The sequence below is a fragment of the Molothrus ater genome, chromosome 2 (assembly GCF_012460135.2).
Source record: "Molothrus ater isolate BHLD 08-10-18 breed brown headed cowbird chromosome 2, BPBGC_Mater_1.1, whole genome shotgun sequence".
Taxonomy (NCBI): domain Eukaryota; kingdom Metazoa; phylum Chordata; class Aves; order Passeriformes; family Icteridae; genus Molothrus; species Molothrus ater.
Window position 1 is genome coordinate 116,406,205 of NC_050479.2, and position 20,644 is coordinate 116,426,848.

Genomic DNA, 20,644 nt, shown 5'->3' on the forward strand with positions numbered 1-20,644 from the left:
ACTGCGTTTACTGCAGGTGTGTTGGCAGTGCTCTGTACCCTACCAAGCAGGAACAGGAGCTCAGCATCAGTGGCATTGTGAGCACCCCTAAATGCCCCCTCTGAGTCACGCACAGAACACGGCAGGCAGCTGAAGGAAAGCCCCAGACCTGATCGGTCGAAGGGCCACTTCCTCCTCCTCCAGAGGATGCGATCCGTCCAGGCGGGCGTGCGGCACTTCTCACTGGTGTCATAGTCATCAGAGAACAGGTCGTACTTGTACGTGGGGGCAAAATTGATCTTCCCCTCCAGAAAGCCCCGAAAAATCTGTAAAGCCAGAAGGGAAACAGCTGGAAACTACCCCAAATCCTCTATTCTAGCACTGACAGCCTGTATCGACACCTCTAAACAAAACTTCAACACCTGCTATTTGTTTAAATGGATTCCTCTCCCCATTCTGGCTGCTGAAAACACTGGACACTATGACTAACCAGTGACCCAGACAGTCATCGGTGAACAGAGCTACGCCAGCAGTTGGATCTTTAAGGCCAGGCTTAGGAACAATCTACTGCTCCTTCAGTGTCATGACCAGCTGGAGGCCACCCAGAACGCTGATGCTGTAACACAGCACTTCAATCTGGTGCTTATTTGTTCCTGGGTCAGCAAAAGTGGGGAATTAAGGTGTACATTTTATGGTCTTGATCTATCTGAACGTGCCAAATTTTCCCACAAATTCACAGCCACACACTGGTTTGGGTTGGAAGGGACCCTAAAGATCACCCTTGGGCAAGGATGCCATTCACTAGACCAGGTTGCTCAGGGTGCCATCCAAACTGGTCTTGAACACTTGCAGGAAAAAGTTGACACAAGTCGCCCCTTCAAATAAATAGGTTTAAAAGAAAATTTCCATCTATTCAAAGTGAGCTTCTCACTCATTAAGTGTTTGAACTGGACACAAGATAACACCTTTAGCTAACTCAGTCAGCTCCATTCTTGAGTTCAGCCTTCCATGGGCACAGATTTCTGCAGCTTTGTAACTGCTGGAGGTGTCTCCAAAACCTCTACACATCCTGTTTTGATCCACTTAACAGACAATGTGACAAACACACAGTGCTGTCTGACTGTGTGAACCTGCCCCTTGCTTTCTCCAGCAAACAGCTGCTAAAAAAAGTTGGAGTGAGTAAAAACATCCAGTGTTTTGCCTCCTGATCCCAGCACAAATGGAAGGGAAACCAGCAAACTCCAAATCAGCCAAAGCACTGCTTGTGATCCAAGTGCTGGTGAGCAGACAGAACCAACAACTGAGGATTGTCTCTCTTTTTACCATATCCAGCCTTCCCACATTGCAGGGCTGCACAGAGAGAACAAGAAACCCTACAAACCTAAAAAAATGTAGCTTTCTTCACCCTTTGTTATTCCATGTTTTCTTTGCAAATTAAAAAGCTACCATTTGGACCAGTCCTTTTTCCAACAGTAACAGCGTTAGGCCTGTTACAACTTAACTCAAGAGTAACATTAGCAAACATTAGAGATATTCTTTTTAAATAGTTACATCTGACAAAAAGAAAAACATTATAATTAGAAATCTCCATGCTGAGGATACAGATTGATGGGAGCACCATAGCAATTGCTAAACCCAGTAAACAAATGAAGCATTCTCGAGTAGGGGACGTTTGAACACACCTGGCCAGAGTTTTTCTGGTTGATCAGCTGGTCTCCTGCTATGAGGGGATCCCAGTTCTGCTGTCGGATCAGGTCCTTCACCTCCTCATTGGGCAAATCTATTCGATAATTGAAGTCCCCACACCAAAAAATGTAGTCATGGGAAAAGAGCATCCTTCCCTGGAAAACAGCAGCACACACTGGATGCAAAAGCAACTGACTGACACACTTACTGCTTCTAGGTACAGAAACTCAGGCTTCTGCTGTGAAATATGTATCACTTCTGAGTGATGGAAACAACTGCAATACACCCTAGTATTTAGTGTCCCTATGATTAGAACAACATGGTCAACAGCGTGGTGTTTACATATGGAACACACGAGAAGTGACATTTCCTATGGAGTTTCCATTTCTAAAGAAACACAGATCAAGTGAATTGGATTCTGAAACTCTTCATCTTCCTCCTCCTGTTTCAGAAGTCTGCTCAAGGGTGATGGCTGCTGCCTGTGACAGAGGAGAACAAAACACCCCCTGGGACTTTGTGTCACAGTCTCCTGAAAAACTGCAAATCCAGAGCTCTACCATTCACCTTTAGTTGAAGGCTTTTCAGTTACATCTCATTTTCATCACTAGAGAGAGACATAAGGGCTTTATGAGTTTAAACAAAGCCCAGGTTTTAGAGTGAGAACTTGTACTTCTCCCTTTGTTTTGCTTTTTCCACTGCCCATAAGTAAAATCACTGGCAGATTGAAATAACAGCATGTAGCAAACTGTTGGATACTTGCTAGGAAAACTGGAACGTGACAGTTGGGACAAATTTAGAAAATAAAAAACTCCTATAAAATAAGATGTAAGACTCCTGCACAGTGCCACAGAAATTTATAAATTACAGTTTGATGGCAAAATTTACATCAGCTTTAAGTCTCAAGGGAGCATTTTGTTGCACTGGTAACAGTTTCAACTTGGTGATTTGATAATGAGAACATGGTGTTTGCTCATGAGAACATGGCATGGCTGTGTACTGAGACAGGGCTCTTTGACAGGGCTCTTTCCTCATAGGTGATTGTCTCCTGTGCCTCCCAAGGTTCTACTGCATGCCAGGGATCTCTAAGGTCTCTTTCCTATGCCAAGTCCTTGATTCCAAATGCAAGTGACCTCATGTTTCATCATGGCAAGGTCTGTTCTTTCTGCAGTCTTCTGTTTTAGCAAACATTGTGGGAACTCAGTTATCTCTGAGATCTCTACCCCAAGGAAATCTGATTTCCACAGGAAGCTGGGGAAGGGGTAAAACGCAAATGGAGCTTTGGGATGACACTGCCGGAGCTCCAAGGGTTTCACTTTTCATTTGTGTGGAATTTAAACTCCATGCTTACCATCGGAAAACCAAGCTTGCGAGAAATTTCTACAAAGTCTTCATTTCTCTCCTTGACTTGGGACTGCCCTGCAGCAAAGTGACTGCACACAAAGCAGAGGCTGGAGGTGTGGAACAGCATCCGAATGGCCACGGCGCCTTTGTTCCCCGTGGCTCCTCCCATGCCAGTCTTGACAGTATCCACAGCCACGTCCCTGAAAGAGGGGAACAGCTGTTACACCTTCCAGGAGCTGGCACAGCGGGCTCAGTGTGACACTGGGCCGGAGGGACACGTCGTTCTCCCAGCCACAGGGCTGGTCTTAACAAGTCCCAACAGGCACTGAGCATTGACAAGATAAAACCTCCGCTTGTCAAGCTCTCGGGGCGACCAGTGCTCTCTGGGCACTTCAAAACTAAGCAAAGAGCTTAAACAAGTGCTTCAGCAGAAGGTGGACAGCTCTCTCAGCAGCGCCCCGCGTGGCTCTGGGCACGTCTGGGGGTTATCTCCCCACACGGGGCACGCTGCAGTGACCCAGCTCACTGACCTGATAAAGGGAGCGTGCTGGGGCCTGATGAACACGAAGAGGCAGACGCCCACCAGCTGCTCCGAGGCCAGCAGCACGTACTTGTAATCCCTGGAGATGGTCTTCTGCAGCTCTGCAGCCCACAGCTTCTGGTTCGTGGTGCTGGCAGGGAGATCAAAAACACCAGCTTGGCAATAGACCAAACTGAGCAGGTTTCTAGCTGCTGATTGAGCTGACTGAGCTACACCCCAGGACCTGAGGGAAACCTCGAGGCAGTAAAGCAAAGCCAAGCTGGGAATGGTGCTCCAGTGGCTCCCAGCAGAGACACAGGCTCCAGGCTGTCACGGCATCACTGTTACCAATTCAGCCTCTACACACGCCGCCTCACTTCTCCCGACACCACAGACAGCTTGAGGAGCCATGCCTAGCTTCGCTGTATTTCCAAGCCCAGACTAGAGCAGGAAAACATGGAATTGTTTTAGAGAGTTACTTCCTAGCCTAGAGCTCAGCCAATTGGAAAACAGGTGGCACGGTCTTAGATCAAGAAAAATATGAAACTATGGAAAATATCAGGCCTGGAAACAGCATTAACTAGACAAAGGGGGAAATCAGGGGATGACAAGCTGACACTTGGTACCCAACAGACAAAACCCTGCACAAAGGCTACAGTATCATAGGCTTTATGTGCCCTTCCAATGAGTTAAACCTTCCCTAACACCCGGAAACGTGCAAAGCAGGCAGAGAAAACAATGGACAACGGGAATATGGTCCTAGGACTACACACACGTTTATGTCTGGTATCACCCACCACTGGGAAAAACGTATTTCTGAACCCAGTCTGCTAGGAGTGAAAAATCCCAGCTCCACAGTAACGTATCCATGCAATACATGGAATGGCAGTGCAAACTAACAGCGTGGAAGGAAGCCTTCCTTTGTGCAGATCACAACCTGATACATAACAGCACATTGACAAGACACGCTTTTGGGAAGACGCTCACAGGACTTGCTGGTAACAGCAACACCACACACGGGAACCGAGGAACACTGAAAGCACCGGAGAAACCCACATTTTAAATAACATGACTTGAAACAGTCAGCCAAACAAGGACTGTGTGGATTGGATCACCCACCTGGCATTCACAATGTTCCCTGCATTTAACTCCACCATTTCTTCAAATCCAATGGCAAATATGTCCACAGGTTTGTTTTTGCGATCTTGAGGCAAATAGGGAAAAGGTTATTTCTTGTTTCTAATTAACTAACAATCAAGACCTCATATAGATATATATATTCATTCTAAGAAAAAAATTCCTTCTTTGGAAAGAAATTGCTTCCTGTGAGGGAGGCACAGTGTGCTCAGAGCAGCTGTGGCTGCCCCTGGATCCCAGCAGTGCCCAAGGCCAGGCTGGACAGGGCTTGGAGCAGCCTGGGATAATGGAAGGTGTCCCTGCCCATGGCACGGCGTGGAACTGGATGGGCTCTAAGGTCCCCTCCAACACAAACCAGTGTGGGATTCTGTGAAATTCCAGAAGCTTTTAAATAAATGCAGATTTTGAAAAGTGTTTCTCTGGCAGGGGGTGGAGCTGGATCTTTACAGTCCCTTCCTACGCAGTTCTACACTTCTGTGATACCTGTTTCAACGTTTGTGATCTACTTAGATAAATCAGAGCTCTCAAGGAAAGGCAGTGACAGAACAGAGATCCTACCTTGGAATTCATGGATTCCAGCCAGCTTGGGTGCATCCAGCAGCCAGTCAGTGAGGGTTTGATTTCTGAAGGCAATGCTCCGGAACTGCTTCCCCCCGTTGACATTCCACGTCCCAACACACACTCGGATCTTCTTGGGTTTGGCATACTTATAGAAGTTCTCACACATGCTCTTCAGCACTTTTACAGATGCTGCAAGAACATTTGAGAAGACATTACACTCTCACAGAGAATGTTCCAGAAAGCCTGGCACCGAGATCTTCCCAATGCACGTGCACAGACAAAGCTAAACTGCCAAAGCACAAGGAATGCAGCTTTCCCAGGGAAAGTGCCCTGAGACACACACTACTGACTGAAAAACAGCAGCAACTGGTTCAGAATGACATGGACAGAAATGATCCATGAAGGAAACAATCCCATGTTCTATAAATATCTCTTGTTCTTTCATCTCATCCACGACTTTCTAGGGAAAGCATTGTTTTTTGTATATATATATATATCTGCCTCATTTTCACAGATTAAACTCATGAAATCCAATCTCTGTTACAGAACCAACATGCACATATATTAATTTCCAGAGGTGTAAACGTTGCTGATACACTACAGGTACTAAAATAGAGAAGGTACATAATTTCATGGTATCAGAGTATGTCTATTTAAGCCACAAATCTGAATTATTTTTACATCAGTTGAATTCCTAAAGAGCTGCTTTAGTGAGGACAGTGGGCTGGGATTCAAACTAATTAAACTCATTTCTCTGTCCCATCAGCCTTTCCCTGTGCCAAATGAAGAGGGAGGAATGACCCACATGTGAAGGACATTGTGAGAAACACAGAAAGAAAAAAGCTGATTTCAGTGCTCAGGTACTTTACCTTAGTTATATTAATTTACCTATTTTGAATGTTCTCATGTTATCAGGCCCAAAAGAACAATATAAAAAATATTAGATGGAATTCTTCCCTTCACCTGTTGCTGTCTTGAAAAACAGTTACTGGGAACAGCATTTCCATGTAAATTCCCCAAGTAAGATGCTTAGTGAGCTGCTGCTGTTTGTTCAGTTACTCTTGGCTACCTGGTCAAAACAAAAATCAGGTATTCTCTATCCCTACTGGGTTGGAAAAAAACTGGGAGCAAGAGAAGAAAACACATGGTGTTTGCTGGCTGCAAATGCTCTCCCTGCTGGACAAATCCCACACCCATAACTGGGCCAACCACACAGAAAAGACAAGGAACTGGCTGGTGTCTCCCTGGGCTGCTCCAAGCTGAGCATGCTCGGGATCACGCTTTCTTCATCAAAACCCAGGGAAATGAGTCTAGAAAACAGCAAGGAGCCAAGAGGATCGCTGAGCCCTCCAGCACGAGGGTCAGAGCCCAGACACAGGCTCTGCCTCCGCCCCACACTGCAGGTGACTCCAGCCAGGGAATCCAGCAGTCCCAAAAGGCACAGAGGGTCAAGGGCAGGAGCCACCTCAGCACCCGGCCACTGAAGGGAACAGTCCCAGCAATGCTGCAGCCACAGCACACCCAAAAACCCAGTTATGCCAAGGGCCGGCTGGAACCACACCAGCAAGCCCAGGAACACAACCCAGCCGTGCAGCCCTGCAGAGAGGAGCCTCTGCAGCACTCTGAGCCACTTGAACAGCACAGTCTGCCCCTTCCTCCTCTGGGGCTCCATCTTTTCATGCTGAAAATTGACTGGTCTCAGCTTCATTGTAGCTACTCCAAATCAGCCAGTTGCTACTGCAAAATTCCATTATTGCCTATTTAACCCCTGATGTTGTTCTGAGACCCTAATGTGAAAAGCCTTACCAGGTTAGACTCTAACAACAAGCTTATTGCAAACAAAAAATTTATATCTTCAAACTAGCAGTCTTCCTAAACTGTAGAATGACTTGTTTTAGAAATTTGAGTAATTAAAAATAAAAATCTCTACTGCCTTCCAAACTACTGAGTGAACCACGTGCTTTTCAGAGCACCTGAGACCATGATTTTCCTACATATTTTTAGTCATTTATCTTTTCACAAAATTGTGCCTCACTCTACAACATCAGAAATCCAATCAGTTACAGTTTCTGTTATTTGCAGAAAAAATACTCTGACTGCTGCCCTTACTAGGCAAGCAGAAGTTTGGAAATCAGTTTTACAAAGGGAGTGTTAATTTAAAATTGTTGGGAATATTCTGTGCAACTGAATGGAACAGTTGGAACCTGACGGAACTGTTTTACTGAAACATCCAAATTCCTGTAGGAATATTTCAATACATGCAATTTGTACCCAGCTGAAGCCCTGAAATGCTAAAAAATAGTTAATTTTTAACTCTTGCAAAAATTCTAATTCTAATAAATAATAAAAATTAGACATAAATAATAATAATAGCAACAGTAATGGAGAAATGTATAAAAAATAGTTGGCTCTTCTTCCAGAGGTATCAGTGAGAGTAACAAGCCACTGCAATAAGCACTGGTTACACTGAGCAAATGCCAGTGAATCACTCAGCATCAGACAGGCATTACCTGAGACTCAGATTGCATTCCTTAGATACTCACTGAGGCTTCAGCAGGTGGGGTAGAACACATACAGGAAAAGCAAAACTGGCAAATGAAAAGGCCATTTAAACTTGCTCAATGCACAGTAAATTCTGAATAGATTTTAGAGCATTAGGAATATTTTAGTTTAAAGAATGGTTTCTGGGAACAAGAACAGGAAGTGCTGCATGTCTGACAAGTTTCCTGCATGAACACAACCAGCAAATAAGATGAAATTACAAATTGTACTGAGGAATTTCACCTCTTATCCTAAACAAAGCAAAAATACAGAAGCCTCCAAATCAGATAAAGAGGAAAATTCCTTTGCAGCTGGAGCATGTGCAAAAAATAAACCCCTGCAAATCGGTTACCTCATTTCCTGACTCACACCCAAGCTCAAATGTAGCATTTGGCACCTCTTATATTCTCACTTTTATCGGATGGAAGGCTGTTAGGGCACAGGAATGCCAGATCCAAACACCAGCAGGACAATGGGAGCCCATAGCCAAACATTACACAAACAGACAGCAGAGAAGCCAGAGGACAGCAGCAGCTGCTCAGGGATTTTCAGTTTATTTTACTGTGCTATACTATACCTGATTGCAATGACTGCTCTGAAACTACGGATGCAGGAAGAGGGAAACAAGAAAAGATTAGTCAAACAAGTTACTGCTTTTTAGGATTTTCCAGCAGTGTGAGAAACATGCTGTTAATGCACCATTTATTACACATAGCCACTGGCATCAGTTCAAGCATATGTTTTGTGCTGCCAAATCTACCCAGTTTCACACCAGCATTAGCAAATCCTCTTCTCCTCCCTTATCAACAATGCAGTCACACATGCTGGGGCGGCCCCCTGGTTAACTTGGCACCGGGCACAGAATGCAGGGGCAATTCAGGGAAGAGGGACTAACGCTGCCCAGCTGTCAGGAGCTGCTAACACAGCAGGGACAGCGTGCATTCCCAGAAAAACTGAGAGGAAATGGCAGCTCATTGTAACTCATTTTGGGGTGAGGCCCATTCACCAGGTTTCAGATATAGGAAAAAATTCACAATAACCTGAAACCTTGTGCCAAACAAATGGGACAAAACCACTCCCTCGGCCTCCACATCAGCTGAAGATGTGGACCCTCAACGTGAAGACTACAGCTGGGCAACTATTTCCCTCCTGAGCCAGAGATTTGCACTGGAGCTTTGACACATTTTTCCTCATTCTAGGCTAAGATGTGTCCGGGACAAGGGAAAAAATGACAAGGAAAATTTAAGAATGTTTCCCTAAAAATTGCAGTAACCCAGAATATTATTACCTGGGATCTTGGACAGAAGACTCAAATTTAAGTTCTTCTTTGCCCAGATATGAGCTGCTGCAGTTTTGAACACAGCCCTGCGACTGACCCACTCTTCTCCTGCCCACCAGACTTGCAGAAGATGGGAGTGACTGCAGCTCTGGGGCCACAGGGGCTACACCTCTGGGGATGCAGAATGCTGGCTCAGCGCCCTGCTCTCACGAGGGGAACCCCCTTCCTGGTACAAAACCCCCAAGACTCACGTGGCTGCTCTCACAAGCAGAGTTCCTTATCTAAGTCTCTCTGGTTTTGATGTAGAACTTGACCCAAAAACCATGGACAGGTAAAGCAATTTCTGCAGCACGTTAGTTTGGCACTATTAGTAAAGCAGAAGTGACTTCCATTTTTTAATAAGCCAAGAGAACATAAAAGAGCATTTATACTTTCCAACAGTGCTTTGAAAACAAACTCGATACAGCTTTCTTACAGCAAACAGTTATGAGAGATGAAAATCCTGAAAGACACATACCGCGTAAACTGCTGGTGGTTAAGAGAGCCCGTGCTTTATCTGCTAAATCACTATTTAGGGTATTTCCCAATAACAAAACATCAATGGCCTCCTGCTTGGAGCTATCAAAAAAGTTATTTTGGATCGTTCTGGTCACAGAACGAGCACCATCCTTCAGCTTCCCAGCCTGTGAGGGAGGAACACGTATAGAATATTTTATGTCGGACACTGCTCACAACACATTGGCAATATTCAGCAGATACACGTAAACTGTGGTAATGATTAAGGGCTAAGGCAATTTTCTTCTTTAAGTGTTAAATCAAGTTGTCTGAGCCTACTGTGCTACATGTCCCCCCACCCCCAGATGCTAAAAAACACAGTAATACCTACAAGGCGTATCTAACAAGCAGATTTAAATTAAACAAAATTAAATAAAACAAAATACTGCAGGGAGGGGAGTAGGTTTTTTTTCCTAAACCCTAGCTCTTTAAAAATTAATTTGCTACAGTGCCATGTTTAGAGCATGACAGGGATTCTGGGATTTTCCCCAAATAGTGAGAGATGAGCAAGCACTCGAATCCAAATGCCATGACACATCAATGTATATGTTTGTGCACTCAGGAGTTCAGAATTCACATTCTGGAATATCCATGTTAAAAACAGAGAGAGCTTTGACTTGAGACCACCCTTAACTTGTTGAAATACCATGCAAGTGTCATGCAGCATCCCAGAAGGAGCACAGGCACTGGTCCCTGGCTCTGCTCACTCTGGCCTGACTGAGCTGCAGCCCAGAGGAACGCGTGCACCAGCTCAGGGCTCTGCAGGGAAACGTGCTGCTGAGGCGGGTGTGCCTGCGGTCACACACACCCCAAGGACAGTGCAGCCAACACAGAACGCAGCCCGGAGCTCCATTCCAGACCTGGCAGTGCTGGCGGGGGCACGCACACACCCCTGGGGCTGCTGCAGGGGCTTTGCCTGCGAGCACAGAGACACAGACCGTGATCCAGCAGGGATGCTGCAAGGGACTGTGTTAATACAAAAAATACTCCCCAGTTCACAGCTTGCATCGTCCATGGGTCTCCTAAGTGCACGTGGAAAGAAGGCACAAGCTTAACAAAACTGCCCTGGGATTTAGTTCTGAATTGCACTGGGCAGCAAGACAGGAGCTGCTCTTTTGGCAGGGCTAAGGGGCTTTGGCAGACAATGGGGATGGGCTGTGGGGAGCACTCTGTTAAAACAGGATTGGAGCACTCTGTTAAACAGGATTGGATAGGATGCACTCCCTCCCTGGCAGACAATGGGGATGGGCTGTGGGGAGCACTCTGTTAAAACAGGATTGGAGCACTCTGTTAAACAGGATTGGATAGGATGCTCTCCCTCCCTGGCAGACAATGGGGATGGGCTGTGGGGAGCACTCTGTTAAAACAGGATTGGAGCACTCTGTTAAACAGGATTGGATAGGATGCACTCCCTCCCTGGCAGACAATGGGGATGGGCTGTGGGGAGCACTCTGTTAAACAGGATTGGATAGGATGCTCTCCCTCCCTGGCAGACAATGGGGATGGGCTGTGGGGAGCACTCTGTTAAACAGGATTGGATAGGATGCTCTCCCTCCCTGGCAGACAATGGGGATGGGCTGTGGGGAGCACTCTGTTACATTTTGACAGGATGCACTCCCTCCCTGGCAGACAAGGTACAACTGGTGATCCAAAAATCCACACTCACCATCCACATACCAGGCAATTAATTGAAAGGAACCCCGAGAAAGCAAAAGAAAGAGCAGGTAAGGAGTTAGATGGAACAAGTATTACAATGCTTTAAAAAGAACTGGTTTGCAGTATAGAAAGGTATATTAACACATTTAAGGTTAAAATAATTTTCTCTTATGTGAAATTTCTATATTTTTACTTCTAAATATTCTTGGGCTTGGAAGAATCAAACTGATATGTAGGAAATAGAACAATTTCAGGCATCAAACTTTTCATTTGAGAATGAGAATGCAACTTAAAAACTACATTTGAAAATATATACTCAGAGTACTCAAAACAGACTGAGTCAGGTTGAATTGAAACAAGAGCAAGTATTGTAAGTATTGTATAGTTTTGCAAGCATTAAAGATCCTCTTTGAATAGACTGAAATCATGTCAGAGATGTTTGATTTATGTGATCTGGTAATAATTAAGAGTTGTCCCAGGGCAGGGATCCAGAATTATTCCAAAGACAGCAGAGTAAATGTACTGTGGTGGTTTAACAAACTGAAACCAGGACATCTACTCTGTGTTTTAAACATTAAAAATGCAAATGTACACATTGAACACATTTTTTAAAATAAAATATATATATATAGCCCAATGAACTAGATTAAATGGATATTTATTAATTTAGGAAAAGGAATGAAAAAGCTTGAATGGCAAAGCCAAGACAAGGGAAGACACTCCATAAAATACTTACTGCAGTTTTCCTGGCAGTCTAGGTGACATTTTTGTAAGAAACAAAACTAAACATGTTGAACCAAATTCCATTCTACAGTAAAACACAAGCAATTCCCAAATGAAGAAGTCTTGTGTGCACCAACCAAGGGGCAGAATAAGCAACAAGGTGATTTGTTAATTTTGTTTTTATGCATTTCGCTGTGACACCTCCCGCACGAGCAGAGAAGGCCCCTGGCAGAGTGTGAATGAACAAATGATGGAGAACCCAGAACAGCTGGCTGTGGGTACATGGGCTCTGACATGGAATGAGGAGCAGCACATTCTTTAGCAGAAACAAGAGTGGGAAAAGACATTCTTGAAGGAACTAGGGGCAAAAATTGCTATGGGTCAACATTTGTCTTGACAGGCATCACCTGGCAAGGGACAGGAGTAGGGAAACAAAGAAGCAACATGGGGAGAAATAAAGCAAAAGGCAGCATTAGAAAATGGGAACAACTCAGGCATCAACCCAGACAAAACAAGCTGAAGAGAAACATGACACTGTCATGGAGCATGGAACTGTTCTCACAGCATTAAAAAGCAGGGTGGAAACAAAATATGGGGGTTTTCAGTGACTGCAAAACTAAGAAGAAAAAGCTGGACAAACATGCAAACAAAACCCACCAGGCTACAACTGGATTAGTATTAACACTACTAAACATGAAAAACAGTAACAACATCCCAACAAACACACTTGAAAAGGAGATAGAGTGAATGGAACTGAAATAATAGCGGGAGAGGGACAGAGAGAAAAGTAAAAATATTCAAAGAAACGAAAGCTGATTCAAAGATACATTTTCCTGAACTATGTTCTAAAGAAATGGAAGATTTCAGAATTATCTGCTCATACAGAACAGTGTTATGTGAGAGGCAGGAGCATGGCTAGGAAGGGATGTGGAGGAGCATGACCTGGTTATCAACAGAACCAACCACTCAAGTTAATTTCTCTGGTTGGTTGGGTTTGGTTTGGGATTGCTTTAGGATTACAAAGAGCACGTGTTTTAAAGATAAAATCTCATCATTGCTAAATTAATGGCAGAATTTATTCCAGCCCATACTGAACACTGCTGAAGCATTTGAGAAGATGTACTTTACCTTTGCTTTTCCTTCAAGGGCTCCAGTTCCAGCATAGATTTTACTGACAGAATCACCATTGACAGACCACATGGATCGGAAAACCTCCTGAAAGCGAGTCACTAACTGAGGCTTCTCAGCCAGGCCCAACACCTCCAGCTGCTGGGTCAGCATCTGTAACAGGGGAAGGCAGCATTAGCAAAAAAACCCAGCAAAGCAAACCAAAAACAAAAAATAACCCCACTTCAAATATACTTCTTCAAAGGCACGTCATAGTTTTCAGCATATATGCACAAAACCCCACAAATCTTGGGTTTATATGTATCTTTTACATGTCTCATTCTGAGCAAACTGTCAGCATAACACGTATGATGCAGCCTCTCAAGCATGTTATTTAGCACCGACGCTGCGTTTTCCTTTGAAGATAGGTAGCAATACAGGAAAAACATTACGTAGCTGATTTGTAAATGTTTCCATCTTGAAGTTCACCAAACTAAACACAAAAGCCATTTTCAAGAGCTTTTAAAGAAGAAGGAGCCTCAAATAACAGGCACAGAATGGCAAAGGCAAAATTCTGAAGGCTGGGCAGGAATCAACAAAGGATACAAAGTGGAAACTTGCAAAACAAAATTAAGAAGAAATAGAAGTTTTAGAAATTGCGTGCTTGCTCTTATAATTTTAGGGGGTCATCTAGAGTTCAGTCCCCATTTTATTTTAAGTATCTACTGTCTTAAATAAAGTAAGAATTCATATATCTCATTTAACAGAATTTCAAATTTAAGTAAGCAGTTCTTCAGGATTAACCACTTCCCTTCTTATTAATTAGTTGTATGCTTTTAGCTCTCATACTTGAGCTGAAATAATTTAATTCTCATTGCTGAAAAAGCTGGCCCACCTGGTTTAAAAATCAGGTTCTATTTAAGCATTTCTTCAAAGGATATGACAGGAAAAAGCAGAGCTCGATAGCTAGGTTGGACACGTAAGTACCGTCCGTGTCAAGAATGTACAAACAGAGAGTCGTACGCCACAGCAAACTGGTGTAAATGCAGCAGCCAAGCACTACACAGCCCAGAACGGGACAGGCCTGCACAAAACCACCGCCCTGGAAGCTGTCACACAAACTCCTCCTAAGGGGGCAATTTTAACTCAGTAAGATTCAGAAAACAGAAGGATAATGCTTTCCCTAGGTTTGACCTTGCAGCATCCGTACATTTTCCTTTCCAAACACACGGAAGGCCGTGTCTCTGAAGTGAGAAACACCTCCCACCTAAGAGATGTGGAAACAGAGCCGAGGAAAGCTCCTTGCCCCTCCCTGGGGAAGGGAGGCTGCTCTCCAGCCCCGCTGGCTGCGGGCTCCTACCTCCAAGCCCAAGAAGGCCTGCACGCTGTTGGTCCTGTCCAGGCAGTCCAGGCAGTTGGTCCTGACAGTGCCGCTCTGGGACCTGCGCCAAGGACAGGGGCACAGGGAACACAGCTGAAATAACTCATTTAGCACACACCTCCTCAACACAGGCACAGCAGTACATCAGGGCATTGCCAGTGCCCCACGAGGACACTCGTGAACGGGGCAGCAGCAGAGGGTGAGCTTCCAGTGCTCACTGAGCACAGCTCAGGCTCTTTCTGCAAATAACATCAGTCCCTCTGCTTCACTTTCTCCCAATCCTCCTTGCTTGCTTGGTTAAGTGCCATGCAAGAATAAGGTTTCTTTTCAAGCAATTCAACTAACACACTTCCAAAAGACCTCAGAGAGAAATAACTTTTCGTTACAGCAAAAATGAAAAAAAACCAAAAAAACAAACCTACTGAGTCAGTTCTTGAATTTTCTTTCACTAAAACTAACAGGGATTTGTGGTGTAACTAAAGCCAATTCCAGTGCCTCACTACCTGCTGATAAAAATGAACAACAAGGCTCTCCCCTTTAGCTCAAGGGACGTTTGAGGCCTGTAAGCACTCAGGACTGCTGCACTTGCTTTGGGAACAGCCCAGTGACCCCTGCTAGGAGCTCTCCAAAGGATCCTGATGAGCAGCATCCACGGGCTGCTGGCTCAGCTCAGAGTGCAAACACAAACGGCCCTCCCAAGGACACACGCGATCCCTCACTTCTGCCATTCCCACCACACGCCTTGCCCACCAAAGGCAGTATGGCTTCAGCACCCTCACCTGGAGACCTAAGCACAAAGTGCAGATTTCCTTCTGGCTTTTGATTTGAAACACAAAGCAAAAAGCCTGACATTTCCCAAAGGAGACAGCCCATGAACTCACAAGCATTGTAACCACCCTCTATTAACACAAGTCTGAGCTGTCACTAGGCACAACTTTTTTTTGCTCTCAGTCTGTTGAATTTGGATTTGTGATGGCATTATTTGAATCCCCCAATTAAAAAAAAAAAAAATATATATATATATATATACACCACTTTTAAAGCTTTTTGGAGCTCCTCTCATCATTCAGCAACTCTTTCTGAGGGAGAGCCTCACTCAGCACCCTGCTCTGCATTAGTTAAAAGGAGTTAGGGTGTGGAAGGGAGAAGAGAAGGAATGCTGCCTACTTCTATCTCTGCTTCTCTTTTCCTGCTGAGGTGAGCACAAACATTGCTCCAGTAATCAGGAATAAGGACAGAGCAGAGCAGGAAATGTGCATCTCAATCCTGCTTGAGAGAATGGAATCTCTCAAAGGGGGATGCAGGCACAGCCAAGACCACTGTCCTGAACACAAACATTTCCAGCACACAGAAACAGCACTGTGGGTCCATCACTAAGGGAGGTGCTCAGCCTGTTACACAGGAAGATGGAAAAACAGACATCAATTCCATGTGGCTGCCTGCTAGGAAAAGGACTATGAACCAACCATTTTCACAAAATCCTGGGGAGAAAGGCCTGAAATGAATTCTTCCCCCTTGAGTGTCTCACAGAGATCATCTTTAGAGCTTTTTAGAGCATACACAGGACGAGACAAGATCTCAGAGGTGACTCATTCCAGCTGTTAAGGATCACCCAGATACACTAAAACCACAGTAACAGAGGCAACATGCTTTCTCTTATCCTCCTGCTGAGGGGTGAAACACAGCCCAGCAGCACAATTTCATCTGAACAAAGTTATACACACAAACCTTTTCACTTCCTTCCCATCAAAATAAAAAAATCCACACTCCAAGAACTTCTGGACTTGAGGTTTAAGCACGCTGTGTAGTTTTTCTGCCTTTCCACCTTTAACCATCTGATGATAGTCAAAGTTCACCATTTTGATATCAGCTGAATGTTCAGATGCTTTCAAATGGCTCTGGCATTGTAAACAGAAAAAAAAAGTATAAATATCCCAGCACCTGAACAGACAGAAGTAGGAGCTAAAGAAGAGATTACCAATATTTTAAAAGTGGTTTATTAGCTTTCCTTTAGGCAAAATGAAACCACTTATCACCATTGAAATGAATCACTCAGAACAGATTCATATTTCACATGTGCATTTTTGTTTTCCTTGTCACAGAGTCAGGTTTTCCCTTACTCCCCCAGGGGCTATGTAAGAGCTTCACTGCAAACAAGCAAATTCCAAGGATATGCACAGTGAAGGAACTGCCATACTCACCTGGAAGGCTTTGCTGAGCATGTGCTCCCCTTCTTTTGCCCCAAGTAAATTTACAATAATTTGCTTGCCATATAAATTTTTAAGTGTTTGGAAGTGCCTGTTAACAGAGGAAAAAATTCCACAGTCATTTTCTGGCACACAAAAAGTGAACAGCAACACCTGCAGCACTGAGAAGTTGCAAAGTATCCAATACAAATATTATTCACACTTTCCAACAAAGCATTGAAAGGCATGAGCAATCCCCAGGAAGTTCCCAGCTTTGCTCAATTCCACATTTGTACAGACAAAGCCTCCCATTTGGAATAACGTATCCCACCTCTGTGATGCAGCAGCACTTAGCAGAGGTTTTTAGTGCATTAGCAAACACTGGAGATGTTTTTTACCTGTCAAAAGCTGGTGCATTCGCCTCGAAACCCCTTGACATCCTGACACGATGGGATCCCACCTACAACACCAAGAGTACATGAAACTGTCTCCTTTTGAGCACAGTGCTGGTATGTGAAAGAACCCAGAGCCCCTGAAGGGACAAACTTGGTTTAACCTTTCCCGTGAGAAATGTGTCACCGCAGCAGGAGCTGCACCAGCCCCTCTTTCAAGGGAACTGTGATGAAATTCTATTGGAGCAGCTCCTGACCCTTACTGACTTCTTGAGAAGCCTTCTCCTCAAGAGCAATTCAGAGGAAAACAGCCTCTCTTGATGCCTTTACATAACCCATTTGAAAGAGGAAAAAGAACTTCAAAGAGGAGACATGGAAAAAAGAATGGACAAAAGCAACTTTAGACTTTTGAGAGAAGCAGGCTTGGTGAGACACAATAGCACCAACATGCTCCAAAGGATCACCTCATCCTCACAGGCAGCGGGGAAGCAGAGCCCAAGGGCTAGCACATGATGTTTAAAAGGACATGAATGACAATTATGTGTATCATTAAATCTATCTCCTGCTCACCTGCAGGCCTGGCTGCTCCCAAAATAATGGAACAGATCCTCGAATCTGTATGAAAGATGACACAGAGTCATCCAAATAGATCACCTGGTAAGGAAAGTAAAGCACAGTATTAATAATTATCACAGTGTAAGATTCTAGAATTCTTAGCTTTAACTAAACATGGAGCAAATAAAATATATTTATGTATTACCTATTCCACACTACAAACTAAAATATTGTTTCCGAGACTCTGAGCAATTCCCACAAAAAGTTCTATCACTCTCATGCTCCCCTGCAGAACCACAATTCACAATGTGTAAGGAAATAGAGCTTTTGTTATTTGGGCTTGAGTAAGTTTACACTAGGAGTAAGAGGTTTGAAACAACTTGGTAAGACTTTGCTGCAGGAACAGTTAAAACGAACACCAATGCACAGAAAATCACCGTGCAGCCCACTCAGAGCCCTTGCACAGATTCCCTGCATCACAAACCAACAGATCACGCTCCATGAAGTACCCGGGAACGGCCAACTGCAGCGGAACAACGCGGGAACGGCCAACTGCAGCGGAACAACGCGGGAACGGCAAACTGCAGCGGAACAACGCGGGAAAGGCAAACTGCAGCGGAACAACGCGGGAACGGCAAACCGCAGCGGAACAACGTGGGAACGGCAAACTGCAGCGGAACAACGCGGGAACGGCAAACTGCAGCGGAACAACGCGGGAACGGCAAACTGCAGCGGAACAACGCGGGAACGGCAAACCGCAGCGGAACAACGCGGGAACGGCAAACCGCAGCGGAACAACGTGGGAACGGCAAACTGCAGCGGAACAACGCGGGAACGGCCAACCGCAGCGGAACAACGCGGGAACGGCAAACCGCAGCGGAACAACGCGGGAACGGCAAACCGCAGCGGAACAACGCGGGAACGGCAAACTGCAGCGGAACAACGCGGGAACGGCAAACCGCAGCGGAACAACGCGGGAACGGCAAACCGCAGCGGAACAACGCGGGAACGGCAAACCGCAGCGGAACAACGCGGGAACGGCCAACTGCAGCGGAACAACGCGGGAACGGCCAACTGCAGCGGAACAACGCGGGAAAGGCCAACTGCAGCGGAACAACGCGGGAACGGCCAACCGCAGCGGAACAACGCGGGAACGGCAAACCGCAGCGGAACAACGCGGGAACGGCCAACTGCAGCGGAACAACGCGGGAACGGCCAACTGCAGCGGAACAACGCGGGAAAGGCCAACTGCAGCGGAACAACGCGGGAAAGGCCAACTGCAGCGGAACGACGCGGGAACGGCCAACTGCAGCGGAACAACGCGGGAACGGCCAACCGCAGCGGAACAACGCGGAACAACGCGGGAACGGCCAACTGCAGCGGAACAACGCGGGAACGGCCAACCGCAGCGGAACAACGCGGGAACGGCCAACCGCAGCGGAACAACGCGGGAACGGCAAACCGCAGCGGAACAACGCGGGAACGGCCAACTGCAGCGGAACAACGCGGGAACTGCAAACCTCCTTCAGTCACAGAATCCTCCTTCAGTCACTGGGCTCTGGAAGGAGTCTGAGTCAGCCAAAGAAATGTGGGAGCATGAACAGAGCTGCAGGAACAGCCCTCGGGAACAACCCCTTGGGAACAGGATACCAAGGAAAGCCAGCAAGGCCGGTTTAGCAGGGTCTCACATCTCTGCGTGATGGGGGCAGAGCCATGACAAGCCAAGGCAGCAGAAGGACAGTGGCTCTGCAAAGCTGCCTTCCAGAGGAGCTGTGCTAAGTGGAACGCTGTTATCTTTCCAGAGCCACAAGGTACCCGTGTTCTGGTATTGGCCAAAAATCCCTTCTGCCTGTTTCTCCTAGTGTAGATTAGCTCAGGCCAGAAGCAGCACATGCAGCTCCAGGGGCTCAGGGGAAGCACAGCCACCCACAGGAGTTCAGCACCTTCTTAAGCTGCTGCAACTCAGCCCCAGGCATGCCCTCAGTATAAGCCACACAAAAAACCAAGATCATCAAATTACATAACCTACTTAGCTTCCTCATTTAGCATCAAAGAACCTGCTCCAGTGTCTGCTGGTGGCAGACCTGACCCGTGATTCATTGATTTAGAGCAAGAATCTCACCCCTGAGATGGCTGTGGCATGGAGCATGTGACTGTGTGACTGGAGCATGGCCTACCTGCTCTGTTTCCACGAAATTGGCCACGTGGCCGTCATCGTTGGTGCCGCGGACGTTGAAGCGGGTGCCGGCCCGCTCGCAGCTCAGCCGGGAGATCAGGCAGGCCTTGGCCTGCTTGTGGGCCGCGTAGATGGTCCTGATCTCCACCCCTCCACACATGAGCCGCAGCAGCCACTCGTCACAGCTCACCCCGTAGTGCTTCAGGTGCAAGTGCAGGGACTGGTTCCTGCAGGAGAACACAGCCATCACACAGCCAGAGGGAGCTGCAGCTCAGCTCAAACGCCCCAGCCAACCGCTAACCCCTTGCATCGCGCACCCACTAACACACACGGCACCAGGAAAACAGGCATGCCATCGTTTTGTGATACAACTCTCATTAAACCTTCCTGAAACAGCAAATAGCACGGTAAGAAAACAGCCTTGCTTGGAGAAGCCAGAGATGACAGACTCCAGGAAAGCGTGACAGGATTCCAGCGACAGGGTTACTTGTTTTGTAGTGTGTCAAGCCCCATTCAATCTCACACCACCACAAAATAAAGCTAGAATAGAATATACATTGAATACTCCCATGATATGGCACCTAACCCTAACCTGGTCACCAGAGAGGCCCCCGGGAATGCATTCCCAGCCAACTGGCTCTCCAATGTCCTTAAGCACCAATTCCAGGGCTGTGTGCTGGTACTCCATGTACTGCATACATGATTCTCTAACAGCAGTTACTGCTCACATGGAAGGAAAATCCACAGTTTGAATGTATCCGTGCACTCACCAGCACTAATCAATGCTGGATTAAGTAAGAAAGACTAAAGTTTATGAAATTTTTTGTTTGCCTCACTCTAGTGGGGCTTGGCTTTTGATCTTCTTCAAA

At 45.9% G+C, this 20,644-nt stretch overlaps 1 protein-coding gene across 9 annotated transcripts in view; it reads right to left on the reverse strand.

Moving 5' to 3' along the window:
• SYNJ1 (synaptojanin 1) overlaps window positions 1–20,644 on the reverse strand; it is a 50,643-nt gene that overhangs the window by 18,113 nt on the left and 11,886 nt on the right. For 7 of the 9 annotated variants that reach the window (XM_036404231.2, XM_036404234.2, XM_036404238.2 and 4 more), the window contains exons 5-19: window positions 19,777–20,002; window positions 17,615–17,698; window positions 17,051–17,112; window positions 16,668–16,764; window positions 16,195–16,364; window positions 14,446–14,527; window positions 13,107–13,259; window positions 9,562–9,727; window positions 8,343–8,366; window positions 5,222–5,413; window positions 4,646–4,730; window positions 3,537–3,677; window positions 3,014–3,206; window positions 1,662–1,820; window positions 149–305 (exon numbers count right to left, since the gene is read on the reverse strand). In XM_036404231.2, coding sequence (XP_036260124.1) covers window positions 149–305; window positions 1,662–1,820; window positions 3,014–3,206; window positions 3,537–3,677; window positions 4,646–4,730; window positions 5,222–5,413; window positions 8,343–8,366; window positions 9,562–9,727; window positions 13,107–13,259; window positions 14,446–14,527; window positions 16,195–16,364; window positions 16,668–16,764; window positions 17,051–17,112; window positions 17,615–17,698; window positions 19,777–20,002 — 1,991 coding nt within the window. The remainder of the gene's footprint in view (window positions 1–148; window positions 306–1,661; window positions 1,821–3,013; window positions 3,207–3,536; window positions 3,678–4,645; window positions 4,731–5,221; window positions 5,414–8,342; window positions 8,367–9,561; window positions 9,728–13,106; window positions 13,260–14,445; window positions 14,528–16,194; window positions 16,365–16,667; window positions 16,765–17,050; window positions 17,113–17,614; window positions 17,699–19,776; window positions 20,003–20,644) is intronic. The other 2 variants (XM_036404235.2, XM_036404236.2) reach the window with 2 other exon arrangements.